Source organism: Narcine bancroftii, chromosome 7 (assembly GCF_036971445.1).
Source record: "Narcine bancroftii isolate sNarBan1 chromosome 7, sNarBan1.hap1, whole genome shotgun sequence".
Taxonomy (NCBI): Eukaryota; Metazoa; Chordata; class Chondrichthyes; order Torpediniformes; family Narcinidae; genus Narcine; species Narcine bancroftii.
Window position 1 is genome coordinate 180,297,988 of NC_091475.1, and position 27,112 is coordinate 180,325,099.

The 27,112-nt window shown below is 42.1% G+C and overlaps 1 protein-coding gene and 1 long non-coding RNA gene across 4 annotated transcripts in view; both read right to left on the reverse strand.

Moving 5' to 3' along the window:
• Positions 1-1,213: 1,213 nt before the first annotated feature.
• Positions 1,214-8,451, reverse strand: LOC138739463 (high mobility group protein B1-like). Its single transcript, XM_069891559.1, has 5 exons — positions 8,314-8,451; positions 6,768-6,932; positions 3,455-3,603; positions 2,588-2,762; positions 1,214-1,820 (listed from the first exon to the last, which is right to left on the reverse strand). Exons 2-5 carry the CDS (start codon positions 6,918-6,920, stop codon positions 1,650-1,652), a joined length of 648 nt encoding a protein of 215 aa, XP_069747660.1. The 5' UTR covers positions 6,921-6,932; positions 8,314-8,451; the 3' UTR covers positions 1,214-1,649.
• Positions 8,452-15,339: 6,888 nt separating this feature from the next.
• LOC138739465 (uncharacterized) overlaps positions 15,340-27,112 on the reverse strand; it is a 31,379-nt gene continuing 19,606 nt past the window's right edge. For 2 of the 3 annotated variants that reach the window (XR_011342275.1, XR_011342273.1), the window contains 2 exons: positions 26,499-26,584; positions 15,340-16,597 (listed from right to left, as the gene is read on the reverse strand). This is a non-coding gene — a long non-coding RNA (uncharacterized lncRNA). The remainder of the gene's footprint in view (positions 16,598-26,498; positions 26,585-27,112) is intronic. The other variant, XR_011342274.1, reaches the window with a different exon arrangement.

Genomic DNA, 27,112 nt, shown 5'->3' on the forward strand with positions numbered 1-27,112 from the left:
CAAACTTGATTGATCCAGTCAATTTAATATTTTTAAATACTCCCATACAATATTACGTACATCACTTTGTTTGTAGAGGCTGCAATGATTTTTAAAAAATTATTGATCTAGAACACAGTAACAGACCTTTTCAGCCCACCAATTGACCTACAACCCCAGTAACGTTTGAATGGTGGGAGGAAACCAGAGACCCCAGGAAAACCTTTAAGACACAGGGAGAACATACAAACTTAGACAGCACAGGAGTCAAACCCTGGTCCTGATCACTAGTGCAGCCACAGCATTGTGCTAACTATGCTGCAGTCAGAATACAGGTATCACCTTGTATTTTATGATCCTTTAATAATTCTTGGTAGTGAGCCCATGTATGCCTTGAAGGCCTGAAATTATAGTTAATAGGTTTAAAAATTTACCCAGTTATTGTTAACCCAAAGTTTGAGGGGTGGGAAAGAAAAAAATTTCTGATACATCAGGAAAGAAATCCAAATGATTTGGAGTCAAGTTGAAAAGAATATTAACAATCAAGAAAATAATGTACATTAGAATTTTTAAACTATAACCAGTTTTAAGTCATTGAACATCATAACTTACCCATTTCCCTGTAGCATCAATCTTCCAATGACATCTACAGAAAATCTGAAACCTCTAGAGATGACAAGTTTTCTAGTGAGTTTATAACTTTGAATGAATATTAGCTTTCATCTTATTTAAATTTTGTGTCAAGTACACAAGATTTCCCACAACACCAACAGGGAATTAGAATCGATTTGAAAAACCTCACTTGATCAAGTAAAGTTTACAAAATCTCTTCCAGGACCTTATTTCACCTTGTAAATCTTGAACAAGTAGTTGAAAGCATCAGTGCTTTCACTTAATATTCAATTTAGCTGGTTTGCTGACAGTTGGTTGCAATATGAAGAAGAAACAAGCATATTTTTGAATAGCAAATATATGGATAAAGATAAAAGACTGTCATCAATCCAGATGTGTCCATCACTGGTCAGCAAACAGCCTGAATAACACCCAAAGTGTTTGTATTAGTTATCATTTGAGCGACTCAAAAATTGCAGGTTAAACATCCACATCATCCAGCCTTTAACTATTTGCACAAAGTTAAACATCAGGCACTGATGCCAATGTGATCAGATAAACAATTATCAGAGCAATAATCAGGATAAGGAGTTGAGCAAATAATCACAGAAAAACAATTGAAGAGCATTAATAAAAAGTTTATTTTATAAGCATTTCAAAAGGTCAAAAAAGCTGCAACTTCAGGCAATTACAGAGTAGCAATTTCTTGCACAATGTTGGATGCACCAAAAACTTCAAACTCAATAGCAAATTAACACCCCTTCCCCAAACCCATTTGGTGCATTGTAACCAACATGAAATTGCCCACCAAGCCAAGTTATATCCCCTCACTGTACCAGCCAAGGTAAGTGTCAAACAAAACACCACTAAGAACAGAGACAATGGGCCACCCAGAGACACTTTCGTAGTGTGTTAACTATACAAAACAAAAATAAACTGTACAGTTTAAAATCAAATTCTCATATACATAGCCTTATATATTTTTAAAAAGAAGCAGTGTGTACAGAGCAGGGGCAAATACTCTATAGCTAAGAAGTGTTGCTGGAAGCAGGATGTATTCAATCCTCATCATCCTCTTCCTCATCTTCCTCTTCATCATCGTCGTCTTCATCATCATCGTCGTCGTCCTCCTCCTCCTCTTCCACTACTTTCTTTTTCTTTTCAACTTTGGCAGCTACAGCCTTTTTTGAAGTATCGGTCTTTGTTTTAGCACGATATGCTGCAAGATCCTAAAACACAAATGTTTTATGCTCAACAAACAGGAGTTCACACGATTGGGCAAGATTAACTGAACAATACTCAGGAAATTAGCTAGGATTTACAAACTTGAGTGATGTCAATTTAGTATTCATTTTTAATTATCAAATCTTTACTCCCATACAATATTATTTATTTTGTTTGACAAGTGGAAAAATGCAAAATGAGATTTTGCAGTCAGAACACTTGCTGACTTTGATCCTTCAAAGGATTCTTGATGGTGAGCCCATGTAAGCCTTGAAGGCCTGAAATTATAAAGTTAGTCAAAAGTTTAAAAGTTAATACCAGTCATTTAGACCCAAATGTTTGAGGGGAAATATTTCTGCTACATCAGAAAAAAATTCTAGTGATTTTGAGGGCAGAGATGAAAAGGTTATCAAAAATCATGGAAATCAGTTATCACCCAGAATCTCAAAATTAAAATCCAGCATTCCATTAGAGAAGGTACCAAAGTAACCCACTTTTGGCCAAACTATATTTTATTAATCACTGACTTGTTGGTTTTTGTGACATGAAAGGTTTGTTTTTCCAATCAGCACCACTTTCAACAATCAAGTTCTCACCCATTATCTCATCCTCAAAATACTCACCAATTCATTATTTGTACAAAAAGGTCAATTATATGGTATACTGTAGGTTTTTTTTAAAAAAAAACATCACAAGTCACAGTAACCTTCATTTACAAGCTGCAGAAGAGAGAAAAACCCAATAAATCCTGTAGCTTTTAGTCAAACAATACCTGTTCATATCTTTCCTTGAGCTTTGCTGCCCTCTTTTCATATGGAATCTTATCACTTGCAGATGTTGCATTCCAAAGCTCTCCCAGCTTCTTAGCTGTGTCTCCAATTGATGAACCAGGATTTTCCTCTTTAATTTTTGGACGCCGGTCAGCGCAGAAGACAAAGAAAGCAGATCTGAAATTAATTGTAGTTAATTAATTACATTTGGAAGTGAGCTCACCCATATCTGTCACCTCTAAAAAGGGTATATTTGAACAGCCTCATCTAACATCCCTCCACAGGTCAACCTAAATTCTATATTATTTTAATCCAAAAATCTACTCCACACCAACTTTAAAATTGACACCTTTTAAAATTTCACCAAGTCCCAATTTTCTCTTGCAAGCACCAATCCAGGTCCCTTAAGTTTTATAATTTCCTCCTAAACCTCTGGCTCTATTTCTTTAGATTCTTTTGTTCTAACTTTTTTTCTTATATAGAAACATAGGTGTAGGAGTAGGCCATTTGAATTGATTTAATTTGTCAATATTGCTATGAAGTTATCTAGTTTTATAGAAATAAAATGAGAGCAAATGGACATAAAAGCTAGAATTAAAAGCAAGTACTCACTAAAACTTTTGATGAAGAAAGGTGACAAGTTGCTTCCCCTTCTCTCCCCCCCTCCCCCCCCCCCAACAACCCAAACACACAGGAACCAAAATAATGACAATGGAAGAGTACTATCAAGATAACTGTATTTTGGAGTATTCAAACACTGCATTAGAAAAATTAAGTTGGGAACAGTGAATGGCCGAGTTCTTCTAGCAATTCTTCCTACATCTACACTGCTGCCTTTGGGTTATAATATTGTTTTCTAATAAACTCACGGAGGCCTCTTTGGTGCATTAGGGTCCTTCTTTCTCTTTATTTTCTTGGCACCTGTTGGGGGCACGTAATTCTGCATTTCTTTCTCCCAACGCAGCTTATCTTCTTTCGCCTTTTCTTCAAATTTCGTTTTCTCTTTGTTGGTCATCATCTAAAAAGAAAGTTGTTTCACTTTTGGTTTGCACATTAATAAACTTTTGTTCTCCATCCCCTGCAGTCTCACATAATACTCTCCAACACCCAACCCTAATCTCATTGTCACTGCCGACTCATTCCGATTTTACTAACCCCACTTTAAGGTAGAAGAGATGCCACAGGTCAAATTTTATCTTGTATTTCTAAGGCACCATTGATGCATCAGGATACCTCAAAAGTGTTGGAAGATAAAATGCAAAACCAACCTACACAAGGATCTATTCAAGCTTAAATAAAGGATTATATTTTAAGGGCCTGAACAATGGGAAGATCTGGGTAAACAAACATTTAGGAAGGAAACTCTAGAGCTAAGAGTCCTGACAAACGAAGGGATGGCTGACAATAGAATAATATTCAGGGATGTAGCATATTTAGAGGAATGTGATTCTCTTAGATATCTACAGGGCCAAAAGAGTCAGAAATTGAGGCTTTGCTCAAGAGGTAACAATGGTAAATGAGAGAGGGATGGTGTGTGAACTTGGTACAAAATTTAAATGCAAAGATATTGGAGAACAAGAGATTCCAGCCACAGGAATAGTAAAAATCTAGTGCTAAACGGCATGGGCAAACATTTCAGCACGTGAACAGAGGCAGCAGTATAGTAGTCACTGAAATGGCAGAGATACAATCCACAGCTCATCTTGAGGATTTAAAAAAAGTTCAGTTTGGTTCAATTTCAGACAAATAGGGTCAATGAGCTAGGAACAGAATTTGGAGTATTGACCAAAAGCTATTGTTTTGGCACCCAACATCTAATTGGAAGTGGCTTCTGCAGTCAAAAATCAGAATGTATTGTCATGAACATGTCACAAAGTTGTTGTTGTTTTCCACTCATTCTTATTCAGCCAATCCCATTCCTCTGATATATCCCCATAGACCTGAAAGTTCACATCCAATTTGTCACGAAATAGTTGATCTCCTTCACTTCCACCACCCTCATTCCAAGCCATTGGTACTGTTTACCTCTATCTTTGAATCAAACCTTTACATCTCCTGATCCTTTTACCATCAGCTAATGGAAACAGTTCCTCCACCCAACCTTATCCGTCAAAATGTCATAATTCTGTACATCTCTAGCAAAACTTTCCTGAATCTCTTTTGCTTCAAGGAGAAAACTCCAGCTTCTTCAAACAAATCAATAAACCAAAATCCTTCAAATCTGTCTATTGGTACACCTTTTCAAACCACATCTGTATCCTGACATTTAGTAACCATAACTGGAAGCAGATGCCAGAGGTTTATAAAGAATCAGTATATTTTTACCAATTTTTTTTTAACATCACCATTTATGAAATCCAAGATCACCTGTGCTGTCAAAATCATACTATGCAGACCCTCCATATTCCCATTCTTCAAAAAAAAAACTATGATTGAATCTATTCTCTCCCCATCCCTTCTGACAAAATCAATTATCTCACACCACATTAATTATATCTACCTCTTTTTCTTTTGTAGTCAATTTATCCTGTTTGCTATACCTCCAAGTTTGGTACTAATCTGCAAATTCCATAACATAATTCTATCACTACGTCCTGTTTCTAACCTTAACCCTTTAAAAATATAAATCAAGACAATTTATATTAAAAATATAAATCCTATTGCACATACCCTTAATTTCCTGTTATTTAAATAGTTCCTCAAGATCCACTACATTTCCTGCAATTACTACTGTCGAAAAAATTTAATTAGGTTAGTCACATTTGTGATTTGTATTTTATAAATCTGTGTTGACTCTCCCTACAACTCAAACCCTTCCAGAATTTATTTTTTCCCTCCAGTTGCCTCTGTACATGGCGATCAGATTTGCACCTTTCCAACCATCTGACTCCTTCCCTATTTATAAGATTATGGCATGTCCTCAGAATTATACAGCATAAAGACAGGGTGTGCTGGCTTTTGGTCTACACCAACCTCGGATCCATTCACAGCAAAATATCCACTCTTAACCCCAGAAGCTATACCATCCAGTAAATCATTCTATTAATTTTCATCCACCTCTATCACACTGATTCAGTTTTCATTGGGTATTTCAGTCTTGCATTGAGCCTGTGCCAATTCATTCCCTAAAAGCTTCCACCTCACCTCTTACCATATCCTTATTTGTATGCCAGTTTTTTTTTAATATAACTTTTTATGGTTAACTGCCATTTTGTTCTCATTTTTTCCTTCACCAGTCTAGACTCTCCTTCCCACCTCTCGCCAGTGTCAAATTTGCACGCTATAACAGGATTGAATCTTAGAAGTTTTATTCATTGGGCTGTGTGAAAGAACAAAACAGCAGAGTTAAATGATTGATCAGATAGTCTCACTTTCAATGGGAAAGCAGTCCTCACATTCTCATAGGAAAGATGGAAGACATTAGAGATAAACAGCAGGGCTTTGTAATCCAGGATACCCTGGAATCATTTTGGCTTTACACTGTACAACTCAATTTTAAACTCTGGGTTCCTCAGATGGAATTGTCACCCTACAGCAGTAATTGTGCAACTGAGATTATATGATTTAATGGAGATTATGGCATTAAAGGTGGAAACTCCAAAAACACCATTGTGAATAGGTCACAAAATCTCAACCACCTCACCTTTGGGATCTTACTCAGGATGTGGAACTTTTTTTTTGAAAAAGCAACATCTTTAGAGGTTGTTAAATGTCTTAAATATACGGTTTCATTTAGTGCCCAATTTCGATGGGGATGAAAGTGCCAGAGACTAATAGGACAGAGGACTAAGCTGGAGTGTCAAAGAAAGAGGACAGAAAAGGGGACATATTTCTTTCTCTCTTGGAAGGATGCACCAGATGGGATCTTGGTATTGCAGGATCATTTTGACAATGTCTAAACTAGGGTACTGGGCTAAGTCGTTCACTTTAAAATAACAAAAATGCAATTTATTTGAACAGTAATGAGCAAATTAAGGAAATTTAAAATCCGATTGGTATTTCAGATGAAATTCTTTTAAACGTCCTAGGTTTGGATGATTCAAAATGTCTTTTTCTGATAGACCATTATTATTTTGTGATCAACTATTTTATTTAGCTTAAGTCATGTCCACATTCTGAAGGCAGAAGAGACCAATAAAGAGGTATTGAGCTGCCACCAAGTTCAAAGAACAAGCTTCCCACCTTCCACCTTTCCGCACACTTCTTTGAAAATTCAGAAAAGTTGACACTCGCATCGGGATGTTTCTTCTTGTGCTCCTCGCGGCAAGTTTGGACAAAGAAGGCATACGAGGACATTTTGCCTCGAGGTTTTTTAGGATCCCCTCCCCTGACCATTTTGGCCTTTTCCTGAAAGGAAAATTGCAAAGACAATTAATGTAATCTTGGGCAACATACATCAGCGAGGTGCACGAAGAGATGCATTGAAGGAAATTTCGATGAACCTGCAATTTAGTAGCGGTAGAAAAACGTGTTTTTTTTAAATAAAACCCCAAGTTTGTGATGGTTAATGCCGTCTTGCTGCTGTTTTTCATCTGCGCCCGCATCCGACTTCTGTGAAGCGCCAGGGCCTTTGTATGCATCGAGCACGAGAACTATTTATCAGGTCATCCTTTCAGGGCTCCGAATGCTGGAAATGTCCGAAAACGAACGAGTGCAAAATTTCTATTCCACTTCCAAGGGAGGGGAAAATAACCGCGCCCATGCAATTTAGCGATTGGGGTGGAGGGGGGGGGGGAAAGGAGTTGGGGGGGGGAAAGGAGTTGGGGGGGGGGGGAACACGGTGCAAATTCAAGAGGCACAAAATAAAGAGGATGCAATTTGTCCCCAATTTTTAATTCCATCCTTCGCGCCATTTTAAAACCAGTGGGAAAAACAGGGCTAAAAATCCCCCCCCCCGCAGACCGACTGAAAAAGTTGAAATCGGAAAGGAAAAATACCCTTCGCATTCTCGGTCTCTTCCCGCCACGTCGTTGTTTTTTTAATTCAAAATAACAAATTAAATCTCCAAACAATTTTTTTTTTAAAAGTTAATATGCCCCGCGCCTCGGGCTTGGGCTCCGTTTGAGAATCGTCGGGCTCCAGCGGAGGCACTTGCACTGAAGTCTGGAGCAATGGCTGAGAACAAAAAATGAGGTCAAACAACAACGACAATATTTCTTCATCCATGTTGAAAAATCCTTCTTCATGAGAGAAAGTCCCCTTCAAATGTCACCAGCCACCATCTTCCGCCGGTTTCGCGGCGCCAGGCGGCCGTTTTCCGCGGGTTTTTCTCGCCTGCGGTCTTTGCGCCGGCTGCTATAGAGTTCGAGTGCGGGCTTTGTCCGTCGAGTTGAGTAATCGAGCCGCGAATGGCCGCTTCCCTCCCAGGACATGGCTCCATCTTGATAGCAGCGTCAGTGCGCGGGCAGAACAGCCCGGCTCACCTTCCAGCCCCCCTCTCTCCCCTGGCGCCGCCCGCCACCCCGACCCAAAGCGCACCGGAAGGGAGCCCAGAGTCTCGGCCAGCCGACCCTGCCCCGAAACCCGACGGCGAGCGGCCCTCGACGCCGCCTGACACGGTTTGGAAAAGTTCAACCCAACTCGCTCTCGACGCGCTGCTATTTAATAATGGCTTTTCCTCAGCCGCCGTCAGCCATATTAAACAGCGCGGCTGAGGGGAATTTTTAACTTTAATTCTAACCCCAGACTAACGCACAGCTTTAAAATAAAACTAAAGAGGAAGACATGCCCGTTTAGAATATGCTGAATTTTGGCCCGCTCGGAGCCGAAAAGCGAGCCGCTGGGGTCGACTCTTTCCTGGCACTTGGTCCGCACGCTAACAATCCGCCTCACTCCGTCTCTCGCTGTAATGGCTGGGAAGGCGCTGACTGCCTGCGCACTATCACTTGCCACGGCCGCGCGGCCATTGGCCGCGGCAAGGCGATCGCGCTCTTGGGTTGGTCAGAGCCCCGCCATTGTTCTGACTCCAGCTCTTCTTCGATTGGCCGCCGGGGGGAAAATGACAGCTGAGGGCGAAACAGCGCGCAAATCCAAATCCAAAGAGACTGCAAAACGAGACACTGAGCAATTGTCGAACAGAGTCCCATCGACTCGATGTGCAGCGCGGGTCGACGTGCAAACTGCACTCGACAGGTTTGACTCCAGCGATCACACACTCTTTGACATTTGGGCTGTGCCCGGAGCTCACGGATGCTTTCCAACACTCCTTTAATTTCAGGGCGAGTCTTGGATGTCACAGAAAGCAGAAATGCACAATAAAAGAGACCAGGGAGTGCATCCAGCACGTCAAACAATAGTGGAAGGGTTTTGAGGAAAGCCGAGCGATCTGGGTCAATGTTCCTTTATTTTCTTGCAAATAAATCCACGAAGTGTGTGTACTTTTCTTTCCTCGTAAAGACATACAAGGATCTGAAACGCTCTTTCCATGCAAGTCTCAGCATTTTCTGTATCAATTCACATTTCCAGACTCCATCGTCTTTCTCTGAAAGGCACATCGGGTGGATGGAGAAAGCACAATTTTAAAAAGACCTCCTAACATAGAGAAATAAAACAATATTATTTTTCTGTCGTGCACTGGATACTTGGTAAATATCTCGAATACAAATTAGGTTCTTATGATAATATCCCCTGCTTTGTTCAATCCATGAATAGATTAAAACCGATTAAATTTTTATTTCCTTGGCCACTCTGTCGTGCACAACAGTGATTTTCAAGCTTTTTCTTTTGCTCTCACAGACCACCTTAAATACTCCCTATACCATAGGTGGTCTGTGAGTGGAAAGAAAAAAGTTTGAAAACCACTGTTTTAATCATACCGAATTGACTCATTATCTGCACAGTTTCATAACGCCAAAGGAAATGGGCCAATGACAATTTTTCTCAAGCAAACTATTTCAGTAACAATTGGGTCTAAAGGCTTTCCACCTTTTTATTTTTCCCCTACTCACAGAGTAAACTACTACTGATCACAGAGCACCGATGGCATAGGGATTACTTAAAGTGGTATGTGAGTGGAAGGAAAAATTTTGTAAACAACTGGTGTACACTGTTGTAGATGTGTCAAATGTTTGTGTTTTGCACACTTTGTGTGGAATACAAGCTTCCACCTTATTAGACCCAGAGAGAAATGACAAACACCATTGTTTTTCCAAATCCAAAGAACGAACCCTTTTATTTACAATTAGAGAATTAGACAACAGACTCGCCAAGGCAAATAGCGCCTTTGGAAGACTACACAAAAGAGTCTGGAAAAACAACCAACTGAAAAACCTCACAAAGATAAGCGTATACAGAGCCGTTGTCATACCCACACTCCTGTTCGGCTCCGAATCATGGGTCCTCTACCGGCACCACCTACGGCTCCTAGAACGCTTCCACCAGCGTTGTCTCCGCTCCATCCTCAACATCCATTGGAGCGCTCACACCCCTAACGTCGAGGTACTCGAGATGGCAGAGGTCGACAGCATCGGGTCCACGCTGCTGAAGATCCAGCTGCGCTGGATGGGTCACGTCTCCAGAATGGAGGACCATCGCCTTCCCAAGATCGTATTATATGGCGAGCTCTCCACTGGCCACTGTGACAGAGGTGCACCAAAGAAAAGGTACAAGGACTGCCTAAAGAAATCTCTTGGTGCCTGCCACATTGACCACCGCCAGTGGGCTGATAACGCCTCAAACCGTGCATCTTGGCGCCTCACAGTTTGGCGGGCAGCAGCCTCCTTTGAAGAAGACCGCAGAGCCCACCTCACTGACAAAAGGCAAAGGAGGAAAAACCCAACACCCAACCCCAACCAACCAATTTTCCCTTGCAACCGCTGCAATCGTGTCTGCCTGTCCCGCATCGGACTGGTCAGCCACAAACGAGCCTGCAGCTGACGTGGACTTTTTACCCCCTCCATAAATCTTCGTCCGCGAAGCCAAGCCAAAGAAAAGAGAGAACTATTTTTAGTATTTACAATGCCCTTGGCCCTGAGGATTAGTTGATTGATGGCTCAAATTCTGAGAACTGGTAACACCCACTTCTGGTGATGATGGGGTCACTCTGTTTAGGGCATCCTGGTACCTGCCCCTTTGAGCTGGTTATTCATATGAATGGAGTCTGGGATCCTCTTGGAAGGGCTCCAAACTCTTTGAGACTTCCTTAAGGGTTCCAGTGATGTAGAGGGTATAGGCTCGTTTCCATATGATGGGTGTGATTGGTAGTTCAATGGTTTCTGAAGTTAAAATGTGTCCAACAAAACATCCAGGCTGAGTTGCGCAGGTGTTGTTTCAGCAAGGTTACAACTGGTTGGCATGTCTGGTCCAACTTGTACCTCTCCAATTTTTATTAGGATTCTCAGCAGCTTCCATAAATCTGACTGTATTTCCACACCAAAAAAAAATTGACCATCATGAAATGTGTTTTCTTTGGATCCATGCCAGCGATTGGTAGTGTTATTCCATCTCATCATCTCTCGGGCCATATTGTGGTCTTTGTGGAAATATGATGTCATATGGTGCTCATATTTCTCTACCAAAGAGGTTTTCAGCAGTTTAAGGGTTTGGAGTGTTCCTGTAATTTACCCTCCCCCTTGGCCTTGTTCAGAGCTTGTTTGAACATAGCCACAAAACGTTCTGCTTGACCATTGGATTGAGGATGATATGGAGGTAAGTGAATATGCGTGGTCGTTTTGCTTGCAAAAAAAATTGAAGCTGGCTTCAGTGAATTGTGTCCCATTGTCTGAAACTAATGTTACAGGATCACCAAAGTGATGAATATGGACAAGTTCAATGATTGTAGCTGATGCAGTTGGTTGGCTTTCTTTGATGATCTCGGGCCATTTGGAGTATGTGTCCACTATGATGAGGTAGTACTCCCCATTAATTGGTCCTGCATAGTCAATATGAAGATGATTCCTTGGCCTGCTTGGTTGAGGCCAAGAATGTAGATTAATCTTAATAGGGAATTTTACAGCCAAGGCACATCGAATACATGACTGTGTATTCAATCTTGTCATCCATCAGAGGCTAATAAACATAGCTTTGTGCAAGTGGTTTCCCTTGATTTGTTCTAGGCTGTCCACTGTGAAACTGTTTGAGGATTGTACATTGCAGAGCTTTGGGAATCACAATCCTTTCTGCAAAGAAAGGGTAGTCATTAGTGATCGCCAATGATTCTCATCTTTTGAAGAATGGCTGTACAAGTTTTTGGCCACCCTGAATTATGATAACGCATTATCTCCTGCAGGAGGTTGCTTTTGCTCATTGTTTGCCTGACTCTTTCTGCTGTGACCGGCAGTAAGTTAATAACATCTTTGAAAATCTGATTGACCTCTGCCTCTACAGAGAGCTCCGTAACAAGAATATTATCCAGCTCTGTTTCTTGCTCACTAATGATTCGTGACAATGCACCAGCTTGCCCGATACTTGTTGTCGGCAGGTATTTAATTTTGAAGTCATACCTAAGTAGCATAGTTGCCCATCTTTGCAGATGGTTTGCTGTGTAAATTGGAATTCCTTTCTTTGAACCAAGTACTGTTGGGAGCAGCTTGTAATCTGTCAGAAGAGTGAATTGCTGTCCATAGAGCATTTTATGAAATTTCTTCACTGCAAAAATTATTCCTAGAGCTTCCTTTTCAATTTGTCCATAGTTACGCTCTGCTGCTGTTGGAGAGCGTGCTGCATGTGCTATGGCCTTTTGAGTCCCATCTGGGAATAAGTGAAAAATGACTGGAGCCACCCCAGACTGTGATGCATCTGAAGCTACAACAATCTCCAAGTTTGGATCGTAGTGCGGCAAAGGAAGGTTCGAGTTTACCATCGACTTAACTCAGTTGAATGACTCTTGACATTTTGGTGTCCATTTCCATTTGCAACCCATAGTAAAGAGCTTGTTGGGTGGATCACGGAGTTTATGCATCTCCAGAAGAAGTGAACTGTAGTGATGATAAGATCCAGGAATGAACGTAGCGTGGTCAAATCTGTGGGTGCAGGCATGTGCTTGATAGCGTCAGTGTTTTGTTGATCTGGCCATCGTCCATGTCGTCAATGATGAAACCAAGAAATTTCATTGACTTCATGAAAAATGTGCATTTTTCTGGACACACTCGAAAACCCTAGTCTTTAATGTGGGACAAAGCACAATCAAGACAATCAAACAATTCTCGAGCGTGTTACCAGGATGAGGTCTAGGTACATTGCAACTCCCGGAACATCATTCAACTTGTATCCATGATCTGTTGAAAGATAGCTGGAGTAATCTTCACTCCAAATGGCAGACATATGTATCTGAACAGTCCATGGTGCGTGTGATGGTTAGCAATCCCTGGGATTCATCATCAACCTCCACCTGTGCATAAACCTCTGCTAAGTCAATCTTCGCAAAGCATTTGTCACCATTTAGCTTAGCAAAGAGGTCATCAGGAAACGGCAGAGGGTATTGATGGGTGTCCAATGCTGCATTCAGACCAGTTGAAAAATCAGCACACAGATGTATGGAGCCATTAGATTTTTTTTCACCACCACAATAAGTAGTTGACCTGTTCAATTACTCCTTCATGTTTCAGCCATTCCAATTCATGCTCCATTTCTTGCAGTGTGCGTATGGGACAGGTTGTTTTGGCTGGAAAGTCAGTTTCACATTTGGCAGAAGATAGAGTTTTGCCTTCGTTTTAGTGTACCATCCAAGGCCTTCGGAAAATACCACTGCATGACGTTGCTTTAGCTATACCAGCAATTTTTGTAGGGTATTTACCGCTTGTGGGGTATGTGTCATTTGTAACTTGTGGCAAATATTGTTGAGTGTAGAGTCCAGAAGGTTCAACCTTTTGATCCAGTCAAGACCCAGGAGATCGAGGTTAGAACACTTTACCATTTTCTTCTGTGCCATTTAAGCTGTCGGAACAGTCAACTGAACCTAACAACTCCTGATTTCCCACCTCCCCCCCCCCCCCCCCACCCACGGAAGTGTTCCATGCCATGTTTTTGATTGGAGTCATTTCTGGCTGACCAATCAGTTTCCACGTTTTCTTTGATATTAGGATAATGTCTGACCTTGAATCAATTTGAGCCTTACTGGAATGCCGTTAATGTGCACTTTCACATATTTCCTGCATTTGGCATTAGCCATCTTGAAAGTCACTGTGATAGGTTTCACTTTTGAGGGTGAAGCGAACTTATCGGTGTTTTCCATCTTCCTGCTCTACAGCGTTCTGTTGACATCTGTTGAGCAGTCATGAGCGAAGGGCAACTCATTGCAGTTCCATCAGTTTGGCTGGGTGGGTCACAGGATCTGCTGACTTGACTGTCTGGACAAAACTGCTGGAAGATGGGTGTGCCACTTCCACCATTTTGCAGTCATGTTTCAGATTAATTAAGCATTGGAATTCAGCTGTTAATCTTTGAAGAGTTGTATCTGACTCCTGCTCAATCTTCGCTAGCAAACACATTCCAAGGTCAGCATCTTGGTGTGATTGTATTCCCGCTACAAAGACTAGACACTTAAACTGGGTGTCAGTCAGCGTAGGGAGTTTAAAACGCTCACCCTGTCGATTCACATACCCACAAAATCTTCAGTAACTTTCTTAGTCATTTTGAGGCACTGATACCGAATGTTGGACAGTGATGTTTGCTCACTGAATATCTCTGCCAACATATTGTGTTTCCCTGAAGCTGAACTCACGGGAAAGTTTTGACTGAATGAAGTTTGTGTAGCACTCGTGTTCTCGAGTGCCTAGCTTCGCAACAACAGTCTAATTTTCCACACATCATTGAACTTGGCGAAGTCGACTGCAAATAAGTCTTCATACTTTTTGAACCAAGTTTCAAATGTGCTTAACTCTGGGTCAAATAAGAACTCGGTGACAGAGCTCATTAAAGCATCTGCTGAATTTGAATTAACTTCAGGCTCACCTTCTACAATGGCTGGAGTCCCAACGGACATTTTCTCTTCCAGCTGGTCAATTGGCCTTGCTTGTATTTCTTCAAAGTTTTTCTGCTGCTGCTTGAGGACAGCCTGCAGCTGTTCATTGTGACTGACATTGTCACCTCATCTCCAAAAGTTGTAAATGTGCCGAATGTTTGTGCTGTGCACCCATGTGCAGAATACAAGCTTCCACCTCGTTAGTCCCAGAGAGAAATGACCGACACAAAGTGTTTTCCCAAATCCAAAGAACGAACCCTTTTATTTAAAATTAGAGAACTATTTATAGTATTTAAAATGGTCCCAAGGGAACTCTCGCGAGCCATCTCACATACATGTGACTGGATTAGTTGATTGATGGCTCAAATCCCGAGAAGTGGTAACACCCACTCCTGGCAACATTGGTGTCACTCTGTTTAGGGCATCCTAGCATACACCTACAATTGAAATAAACCGTTCATTTAATAACAATGTGATCAAATGTGTAAAGGCAATGAGCATTATTCCAATTATTTCCTATTTTGAACAAAAAATATACATTTAATTGTTGGCCTATAATAAAGATATTGTTTGCATCGGTAGCTTTAATAACCTTCAAAGAGATACCTTGTACATGTACGGAACTGTAACCCGCAGCAGTCACACAGAAGACAGTATTTGAATTCAGTGTATTTTCCTTAATTATATTACAATATATTCAAAAACAAAGCAAGAAAACAGTAAAAAAGTTAATCATTTTTCACATCACATAATATTCATGTAAATACAATTGTATTAAACATCCTAATACAGTACTTTTTAGCACACATAATGGGTTATGTTTAAGCTTTAGCATTTATTATAATTAACGATGCATATATCCAAAGACAGAACTTACATTTATATATTAAAATTTAAGAGTTCAGACAATTAACTATTAGTAATGTGTAGCCTACAATAATTCTTTTTAATATTTACCTGTCATCTTTCTTTTTTATTTTATTTTTCTCAGTGCACTTTAATTTTGTCATTCTCTATCTCTTAATTTTAGCGTTTACTACAAGTCAACAAAATTTTGCTCAAGTCCTTGGACATCTACATGAGGCAGTGTCTTAAAAAAGCAGCCTTTATCCTCAAAGACCCCCACCACCCAGGCCATGCCCTCTTCACTCTGCTACCTTCGGGAAAAAGGTACAGGAGCCTAAAGAGGAGCACCCAATGGCACAAGGACAGCTTCTTCCCCACTGCCATCAGATTTTGATTAATTAATGAAATAAAGACACTACCTTACTTTTTGTACACTTTTTTTTAAATAGTAATGCTGTAAGATAGTTATAATATGAACATTTGCACTTTGAAGCTGCCACAAAACACCAAATTTCATAACTTGTTCATGACAATAAATTTTGATTCTCTTCTTCATTCTAACTCCCACAGACGTTGCTGGCAAAAAAAATTAAAAGACATCAACACAAACAAAATGGATACAACCCACCATTTTTATATTAAATATGAATGTATCATCACATCCAGGCCATACCAAAATGTAACTGGTTCCTTCGGCCTGGTTTTAACTGCTGGATATGTGTTTCCAGTGGTTTGGAAGAAGAAACTGAGGCCACGTTTTAATGAAGTCCCTAAATGAGTGAAGATTCATTACTTGTTTGTTTTTGAATCTTCTACAATCCTGTTGCTAAGATCTGGAGAGGTGCTCAGAGCAGGAAGTTCTTGATTGGTGTTACCGCATCTGCTCTTCACTTATTCTGAGGCAGAAGAGCAGCAATTAATTCAAAACATTAAATAGTATAGCATAAGATACATCTGCTCTTTGAAATAAAAAAGTATTTCTGCCAGTGTTATTCTTTTTCCTCTTTACTTCTTATTTGTCCTCTATTTATCAATCCTGTACACTTCTTCATTGCTGTCTGTGATTCTGCCGATCAGCGTCATTGGTAAATCTGTAAGCAGCATTAAGTTGTGCCTATCTCCACAGTCATGGGTGTAGACAAAGCGAGTAGATTTCAGATTTATTGTTGGAGGACATGCATGTCATCACATACAACCCTGAGATTCTTTTACCAGCAGGCAAGGCAGAATTACCACTTATTGGTAGTGCAAAAAAGGCTGTAACAACCTGCACATGTAAACAAATAAAAAATGTAAACAAACTGACAATGCAATACACAGGAAACAAAATCAAAAAAGTGCAAAAATAAGAGTCTGTGGCAGGCTAAGCCACTCTGACAGCGAACTGGGTTACGGAGCTGAGGATTGGCAGGGGGCAGAGAACCCCGATGTACCTGTGCAGTTCCAGCCCTCTGAGCTGACGTCATAAAGGCCCGGGAGTCGCAAGCATCATCGGGTTCCAAGGGATTTAAGCGTGCATGAGAGTTCTATTAAAGTCAGTTGGTTTAGCTCACTCATGAATGTCAGTGTGTTTTGTTCTCTGCAATCCTCGCATCTACAGTGGTGACCCCAATGGGCCCAATCGGCAATTTTGAACCCCACGATGAACGACACTAATGTACAAAGTGCAGACTCGCTGAAACTGCCTATCTTTTGGACCTCACAGCCTGATGTCCATTTCGAGCAGGCTGAGGCCCAATTCCACGTCAGCAGATTGCTGCAGGCATCACAAAGTATTATTACGTGGTCAGCTCACTTGACCAAGAGACCGCCTGGAATAATTATCGATTTCCTACTATTGATGCCAGGTACAAAGCCGTTAAAGTGCTCCTCATCAGTACTTTCAGTCTTTCCCACTGTGAACAAGCATCGTGGCTACTATGCATGGATGACTTCAGCGACCAAACACCATCTGCCCTCATGAATGACCTGTTGCCGCTTATGGATGGCCATAAACCCTGCCTGTTGTTCAAGCAAATAAATATCCCTGGAGCAAATGCCAGACATTCACCTACTTCTGGCAGATGACGATTTTGGTGACCCCCATAGGCTGTCAGACCGCGCTGACGTCCTATGGCACGCCAAACATCATGCCGGAGCAATCATCGATTGCTGTGTCATGCCACGGCATTCAGTTGTTCCCCGCCCCAGAGAACAGGGTGGTGACAGCTACAGTGGATGAAATACCAGAAAAGGTGCATTGGTGCTACTACCAAGAGAGGTGAGGTTCCGCGGCTTGCCGCTGCTGCCCACTTTGATTGCACCCAGGAAATATCTGGGCCAGCTGTCGCTAATGGCAATATTGGCTGGCTACCGAGACAGCCTCCTCTACTCGTGGGACTGGCATTCTGGTTGGCGTTTCCTTGTTGATACAAGGGCAGAAGTCAGCATTTTGGCTCCTATGAGCTGGGATACCCATGCTGGAAAGTCTTGGCCTTCCCTCACTGCTGCCAACAGCAGCAATATTAAAACTTATGGTGTGCGGACCATCCCCCTTGAGTTTGGCTACTGTCATTTTAAGTGGACCTTGATGTTGGCCAATGTTCTGCAACCACTGCTGGGCGCGGACTTCCTTCGAGCTCACTGCCTCCTGGTGGACTTGAGGGGCATTGATTGGTCAATTCCAAAATATTTGAATTGTTCACCTTGCCCTAAGCCACTCCGTCTGGACTCAGTGACTTTTATTCAGAACGAATAAGCCAAAATCTTGGCAGAATTCCCAAGTAATTCTTTACAGCTGTACCCAAGCACAGCATCCAGCACCATATTCCCATGGAAGGAGTACCGCTACATGCCCGAGCACACAGACTTCCTCCTGACAAACCTCAACTCGCCAGGGAGATGTTCCGGATGATGGAAGAGATGGGGATAGTTCATCATTTGGACAGTCCATGAGCACCCCCCCTACACATGGTACCGAAGGCGATTGGGGGATGGAGACCTGGGAGATTACTGCCGACTCAACGACGCCACAACTGCAGACAGGTAGCCGGTTCCTCATATCAAGGATTTTACCGCTAACTTTCATGACTTTAAAATCTTCTCCAAGATTGATCTGGTAAGAGGATACCATCAGATTCAGGTGCACCCCAGCGATGTTCCCAAAATGACACTCATCACGCTATTCAGAACGTTCAAATTCCTACACATGCCATTTGGACTTAAGAACGCGGTACAAACGTTCCAGAGGCTTATAGATTCAGTGGGCTGCAGCTTGGATTTCATGTTCATATATCTGGACATTCTCATTGCCAGTCAGTCTTGTCAGGAGCACAGCACGCACCTGCATAAACTCTGCCAGTGGCTCAGCGAGTATGGCCTGATTATCAATCCAGCTAAGTGCCGGTTTGCCTTGCATCTATCAACTGCTTCAGGCACCATGTCGACCGACACAGAGCAATGCCACTCCCGTTGAAAGTGGAGGCCCTATGCAAATTCTCCAGGCCAGCCACAGAGAAGGGTCTACAGGAATTCATAGGCAAGGTAAATTTCTACCACTGATTTTTACTAGCAGCAGTTAGAACTATGCAACCCCTCTTTGAATTTCTATACAGACAGCCCAAAGATTTAAAGTGGGATGAGGAGTCGACAGCAGTGTTTGAAAGGGCCAAAGAAGTGTTGGCCAATGCGACCATGCTGGTACGTCCCCAAATCAACATGCCCACGGCCCTCACGGTCGATGCATCTAACATGGCCATTGGTGGTGTCCTAGAGCAGCTAGTCAATGGAACTTGGAAACCACTTGCCTTTTTCAGCAGACACTTAAAGCCCCACGAATGAAAATACAGTGCATTCGACTGAGATCTCCTGGCCCTTTGCCTCACTATTTGCCATTTCTGGTATTTCCTGGAAGGAAGAGATTTCACTATCTTTACAGACTACAAGCCCCTCATGTTCACCTTTGCCAAGGTGTTGGACCCATGATCGGCAAGGCAACAGAGGTATCTCTCCTATATCTTGGAGTACACTATTTCCATTATGTACATTGCGGGCAAGAACAAGCTTGTGGCGGATGCACTATTTAGATGTCCGTTCATGCAATCCATCCTTTGTCTCCAGCAGCAGGACAATGAAATACCGGCCTATAGTACCGCCATTTCAGGGCTCAAGTTAGAGGACATGAGATTCAGACCTTACAGAGCTATGCTTCTCTGCAATGTATTCACGGACCAACTTCAACCCATTGTACTTGTCGGTTGGAGATGTCTTGAATTTGACACAATTCATGGGCTGGTGCACCCATTCATTTGAGCAACCACACAGCTCATTGCAAGTTTATGTGGCATGGCCTGCGGAAACAGGTTGGCCACTGGACCAGAACTTGCGTGCACTGTCAGGCCTCCAAGATACAGAGGCACATGAAAGCCTCTGTCTAGTCTTTTCTTCCGACGCACAGGTGTTTTGATCATGTTCATGTAGACATTGTTGGCCCACTGCCACCTTCCAGAGGTGCCAAGTAACTGTTCACAATGGTTGACAGATTCACAAAATGGCCGGAGGCTGTCCCACTCTTGGACATCTCCACAACGTCCTTCTCCAGGGCCCTCATATTACTGATTGACATAACTTCAGACAGGGGAGCACAGTTCACGTCAACATTATGGATGACACTAGCCCAGCTCCTCAACACCCAGTTACTCCATACCACGGCCTACCATCTATAGTCCAATGGCCTTATGGAGAAATTACATCACCATTTGAAGACGGCTCTGATGGCACACCTCAAGGGCCCGGAATGGGTAAACAATTTGCCTTGGGTGCTACTAGGCAGACGCCTGGCACCAAAGGAGGATCTGGTCATGTTCTCTACTGGGTTTGTGTATGGGGCTCCTCTTACTGTCCAGGGCGAGTTTGTGCCAGGGGACAGAAAGACGCCCACAACATTCTTGACGTGACTGCGGGAGAAAGTTGGCATGTTAGCTCCTATACCAACCTTATGACATAGTCTTACTGCCTCCTATATACCAAAAGAGCTCAAGGATTGCCAGTACATTTTTGTGAGGAGAGGGATGCACCAAACTCTGCTTCAGCACCCATACAAGGGTCCATATAACACAATGCCACAACATGTGGCCTGGACATTGGGAGCAGGCAAGAAACTTCCACAGTCGACCACCTCAAGCTGGCACACATCAACTTAGAGCAGTGGTGGTAGTGTGACCGCAGTGGAGGGGTTGCCGTCTAAAACATTACAAAGTGGGTACTGTCAAATGCCTTGTCATCTCTGAACACTGGTTCTGGGGAAACATCCTGTGGCGGGGTCAGCCACTCTACAAGTGAACCGGGTTACAGAACTGAGGACTGGCAGGAGGCAGAGAGCCCTGATGTACCAGGTGCAGTTCCAGCCTTATGAGCTGACGTCATAAAGATCTCAGGAGTCGCAAGCGTCATCGGGTTCCAAGGGATTTAAGTGCATGCGAGAGTTCTATTAAAGTCAATTGGTTTAGCTCACTCACGACTGTCAGTGTGTTTTGTTTGCTGCACCTCCTCACATCTACAAGTCCTTAAATGAATCCCTGATTCACAAGATAAAGGAACAGTGTAGACCATTCAACCCATCGAGTCTGCTCCACCCTGAGCTAAACTGTTCTTTCACCTGGTTCCAAATTACAGCCTTTTCCCAATATCCCTTGATACCCTGACTAATCTCCTCCTTAAACTCCCCCAATGATCGGGCTTCAACATCTGTATGTGGTAATGAATTCCACAAATCCACAATCTTCTGACTAAAGAAATTTCTCCTCATCTCTGCTTTAAATGGGTACCTTCTAATTCTTAGACTGTGCCCTCTTGACCTGGATTCACCCACCAAGGGAAACATTCACATCTACTCTGCCCAATCCTTTCAGCATTCAAAATGTTTCTCTGAGATCCCCTCTCATTCTTTACTCCAATGATTGATTTTATTATTAAATAGTCTGATGGTGGAGGGATAGCAACTGTTCCTGAAACCCATGATGCCGAGCTTGGACACTTATACCTCTTTCCTGAACAGAGGGCTAAGCCCCCACCGCCTATGTTGATTGTCAGTGGTCTTCTGATGAGGAAGTCAAGGATTCAGTTGCAGAGGGAAGTTTGTATCTCACCTAACCTCAGCAGAAAAGCCAACTTGAATTTAGTCTATCTATACCTATCATAATTTTGATTATTTGTGTCAAATCTCCCTTCATTCTTCTGCACTCCAGGAATAAAGCCCTAACCTTTTTAACCTTTCCCTGCAACTCAGTTCTTCAAGTCCCAACAACATCCAAGTAAATCTTCTCTGCATTCTTTCAATTTTATTGATATCTTTCCTGTAATTGGGTGACCAAAACTGCACACAATACTTGGTCTTATTCAACTTTATCATACTATTCCAATTCCTTTACTCAATTCTTTGATTTATGAATGCCAACGTGCCAAAAACCCTCTTTACGACCATATCTTCCTGTAACGCCACTTTCAGTGAACTTTGTATCTGCATTCCCAGATCTTTCCATTCTATCACACTCTTCACTGCCCTACCATTTACCATTTATATCCAACCTTAGTTTGTCCTTCCAAAATGTTACACCTCACACTTTACATTCGATTACATTAAATTCCATCTGCTATTTTCCAGCCCACTTTTCAGCTGGTCCAGATCCCTCTGCAAGCTTAAAAAGCCTTTCTCGTTATTCACTGCACCTCCAATCTTTGTGTCATCTGCAAACTTGTTGATCCAATTTACCATATTATCACCCAGATCATTAATATAGAGGGCAAATAACAATGGACACAGCACCAATACTTGAGGCATCCCACTAGTTACAGCCCTCCAGTCAGAGAGGCTATCATCCACTACCACTCTCCCATAAAGCCAACGTGGAATCAAATTTACTACTTTACTATGAATACCCAGTGACTGAACTTTCTTGATTAACCTCCCATGTGGGCCTTGTCAAAGGCCTTACTAAAGTCCATGTAGACCACATACACACAGCCTTTTCTTCATCAACTTTCCTGAAAACCTCCTCAAAAAACTCAATAGGATTTGATAAACAAGACCTACCAAGGACAATGCCATATTGACTGTCCCTATTCAGTCCTTGACAATCCAAATACTTATATATCCAATCTCTGAGAACATCTTCCAATAACTTACTTACAACCAATTTCAGGTTCACTAGCCTATAATTTCCCATGTTAATTTTAGGCCCTTTTTTATAACAATGGAACCATGTGAGCTCCCCTCCCATCCTCCAGCATTGCACCTGTGGCGAAGGACATTTTAAATATATCTGTAAGGGCCCCTGCAATTTCTACATTAGCTTCCCTCAAGGTGCAAAGGAATACCTTTTCAGGTATTAGGGATTTATCTACCTTTATTCACTTTAAAACAACAAGCACCTTCTCCTCTTTAATCTGTATATGTTCCATGACTTTACTACTTGATGCCTCACTTCAATAGACACGGTGCTAGTTTCCTATATCTTCCATACATAGCCGACCACTCTGATTTTCAAGAGAAAAAAATTTTGTCCTTTACTATTCTTTTCCCATAATATACTGCAGAAGCCCTTAGGATTTTCCTTCACATTGACTGCCAAAGCAACCTCATGTCTTATTTTGGCCCTCCTGTCTTCCCTCTTAAGTTTTTTTTCCTACATTTTTTTATACTCCTAAAGTACCTCATTTGCTCCTTGTTGCCTATAGCTGCTAAATACCTCTCTCAAGATTTCTTATGCCTGTTAACTTTGCCTTTAATCCTTACAGGAATATACAAACGGTCTTCTCAAAATTTCATCTTTGAAGGCCTTACACTTTGAAGGCCTTACATTATTGACAGAAAACAACCAAGGCCAATCTATGCTTTTTAGTTCTTTTCTCATTTCCTTAAAAATAGCCTTTCTCCAAATTAGAATCTCAACCTGAGGACATACTTATCCTTATCCATTATTATCTTGAAACTAATGGCTCCAAAATGTTCCCTGACACATACTTCTGTCACCGGTCCTATCTCATTCCCCAAATGGAGATCCAGTATTGCATTCTCTCTAGTTGGTACCTCGACATATTGGTTTAGAAAATACATTTGACAAACTCAAATCCATCCAGCCCTTTTACAGTATAGATGTGATGCGCTATCAATAACTCAAAAGACTAGAGTCACAGAACTATAGGCTTTTATTTACAATAAATTTGGTCATCCTGTGCTGTGACCCAGGCTTTCTGGGGAGGGGTTATGGAGTTGGAGCCTTTATACAGGGTCAAGAGAGAGAAGCCACAGGTACAGTCACAGAATGGGGAGGGGCCAGATTAATGAATGTACTGCAGTTCACCACAAGGAGTCCCAATCAATATGTGGAAAGTTATCACAACTTTATGTTTCCTGCAACTGTGTACTGTCTCCTTACAGATTTGCTTTTCCAATTCTCGCTATTGGATGCTCTAAAATACAACCCCATTAATGTGGTCATCGCTTTCCCATTCCCTAGCTCCACCCATATTGCCTCAACAGACGAGCCCTTTGGTCTGACCTGTCTGAGCACAGCTGTGATGTTTTCCCTGGCTAACAATGCCACTCCTCCCCGTTTCATCCCTCCCGCTCTATTGTGTCTGAAACAATGGAACCCTGGAACATTAAGCTGCCAGTCCTGCTCTTCTTGCAACCAAGTTTCTCTCTTGACCACAATGTCATAATTCAAAGTGCCAATCCAGCTCTAAGCTCATCTGCCTTTCCTATAATATTCCTTGCATTGAAATAAATGCACCTGAGAACATTATTGTCACTATGCAGAACCCTTTGATTTCTGTTTCTATATGCAGTCTTAACATCATCTTTTCCTCCTCCACCCTATGATCTGCTCTGGCACTCTGGTTCCCATCTGCCTGTAAATCAAGTTCAAACCTCCCAGAGTAGAACTAGCAAACAATTCTGCGATGATATTTAACCCCCTCAGTTCAAATGTAAACTGTTATGCTGGCATAGGTCCCACCTTTCCTGGAAGAGAGTCCAGGGAATCTGAAGCCTTCCCACCTGCACCATTTCTTTAGCCTCATGTTAAGTTGCATTAACCTCCTATTTCTAACCTCACTAGCATGTGGCATAGGCACCAGTCCAGAGATCACAACCCTGGAGGACCTGTCCTTCAAGATCACACCTAAATCCCTGAACTCTCTTTGCAGGACCACATCATTCTTCCAACCCATTTCATTGTCCCTGAACGGACCACAATATCTGGCTGCTCTTCCTTCTTCTTGAGAATGCCATGAACTCGATCTGAGATATCCCAGTCCATGCTAACTGGGAGGCAACATACAATTTTGGATTCTTAATCTCTTCCTCAGGACTTCTTATCTGTTCCCCTTGATTTTTAATTCCCTATCTCTACAGCTAATCTCTCCTGTTGATAATCATTTTAACTTCCCTAACCATTCCCATGCAGAAATATCTGTCCTTGGCCTCCTCCATTATCAGGGTGAGGCTAAATGTAAACTTAAGGAACAACACAACATATCCCTCTTGAACCCAATGAGGCATGTACATTTTTTCCAAATTCAGAAAACTCACTTTTATCACTCTTTTCATTTTCTTAACCTACATCAACTCTTATTTTTCTCTTTCACCCTTACCCCTGCCTCAGTGTTCTCTCCACTACCTCTCTCTCCACTTCTCCCACCTCTCCAGTTGCACCTTCCTCATCTCCCTTTTCCCCCTTGAAATACTTGGTATCACCTCTTCCTACTTTAGTCTCAATAAAAGGATCGAACCCAAAAAAATGACTGACCATTTCTATCTATGGATCTGTGGCTTTTATGTCATTCTATTGACCTGCTTATCATGGAAAAAGATACCTATAAGGTTGGAGGAAACACTTTGAGTAGGTTCTCATGATATCTTGGAAAGAAAATGCAACATCCGCAGGTAATACATATGCATATATACCCCATGCCCAGTGGCAGATTAACTACCATCCAGGCCCTAAGCTGATCTTTTAGTAAGGCCCCGCCCCACCCCCAACCTTGCCCCTCTGCCCCACCATTCGTTGAATAGAATAAAGTGAAGATACATTAAATAACATATTAAGGGTCTAAAAAGTGGTCGATATCGACCCCTGGGACTATTCAAGAGGTTAAGAATTGCCAGGGGGTCGATAAACGCCATGGGAGTCAATTGAATTTTTGGGGTTGAAAGAATTGTGGAGCCCAAGGTCCCCACTCTTGCCGGGAGCCCAAGATCCCCACAGCCACAGCCCCGGCTCCTGCCAGGAGCTCGACATCCCTGCTCCTGCTAGGAGCCCGAGGTCCCCACTCCTGGTGGGAGCTCAATGTCCCAGCTCTTGCCAGGAGCCAAGGTCTCAACTCCTGCTGGGAGATAATGTCCCCACTCCTGCTGGGAGCCCAAGGTCCCCAGTCCTGCCAGGAGAGCAACATTCCCTGCTCTTGCCATGAGCTCAAGGTACCCATTCCTGGGGGGAACCCAATGTTCCCACTCCTGCTAGGACCCCTCCCTTCCAGACCCCTAGGTTTAAGCCTACTCAGTCTAATGGTTAATCCGCCATTCCCCATGCCTGATCAAAAGAGAGAACTATCCAGATGGCATTGAGAACTTGTCAGGAGCAGGTGGAAGCACAGTGAAAATTGTAGAACATGAAACCTCCTTGTAAACTTTAGGATAATTTAGGGAAGACGTGAGAAGTGAAGTTAATGCCTAGCCAGATGAATAGATGATTTGAAGGGTGGATAATTTGCTGTGGGCTATAAAGCTCACTTGTGTCAATATATCTTAAGCTCTTTAAAATTGTAACATTTAGAGAGTGACTGTCTCTCATTCTCACGCCAAAAAGCATAACTATGCTTCTTTACAATTGCATCAGTCATACATTAGCCCATTTCACTGAACACAAGAAGCTGCAATTAAGCAGCAGAAAAAGCAACAGGGGAATAACAAATAGATTAAACATACACTGGGTCCTATTAATTTAATGAGATCTACAAAAAGAGTCATGTTTCCTTCACGTTACAGGACCACTGTTTCCTTAAGCTGAAATGGACATGTCAAGAGGTCACAAACCTCTAAATGCTCTTATGGAAGAACATATTACCTATTGGTCATTTTGGTCCAGCATTAAGTTACCACTGCAAACAAGTTCCTAGTAGATTTCTACCTGAAAGATGGAATTGTCTCTTCATTAATGGCTATGTCAGATCATGGTCTGGTCTGCTGTGGCTGGAAGATGTATATTATTTTGCCCTGCAATGAAAGTAAACAAAATGAGCATATACTTGATTTACATTTAGGTGGACATATTATCAGCTGCACACTTTCTTAACAACTAATACAATTCATGAGGAATTTTATTTTATCAATGCACAGCTGCTGAGCAATTACATAAAGGAAGACTTATGCAGATTCCATAGTAGATACCATGATGCTTCATACTTAAACATAACATTCAAAACTGTAGCAAACATGAAAGAATGTTGGAAAAGAAGAGACCTCTAAAACTTTTTGTGCTCCCTAGTGCTAATCTTGAGGCTAATCACAGTCTGCTGTGTTTGTACAGGGTAGAGCATCACTAGGAGAAAATGTTCTCCTGAGGGTGAGTTATGAAAAAATTAATGATGCACAGGACCTAATGGTGGTCAAAGGGCAGACGAATCCTCTTGTAGGGTCAACACCCATCTGGCAAATACATGCCATGAAGTGCAGAAAGGACAGCCCTTGCATCAAAGCTTGGTCTGGCACTTCACTGCAACAGAACTTCCCCCCAGTCGTCTT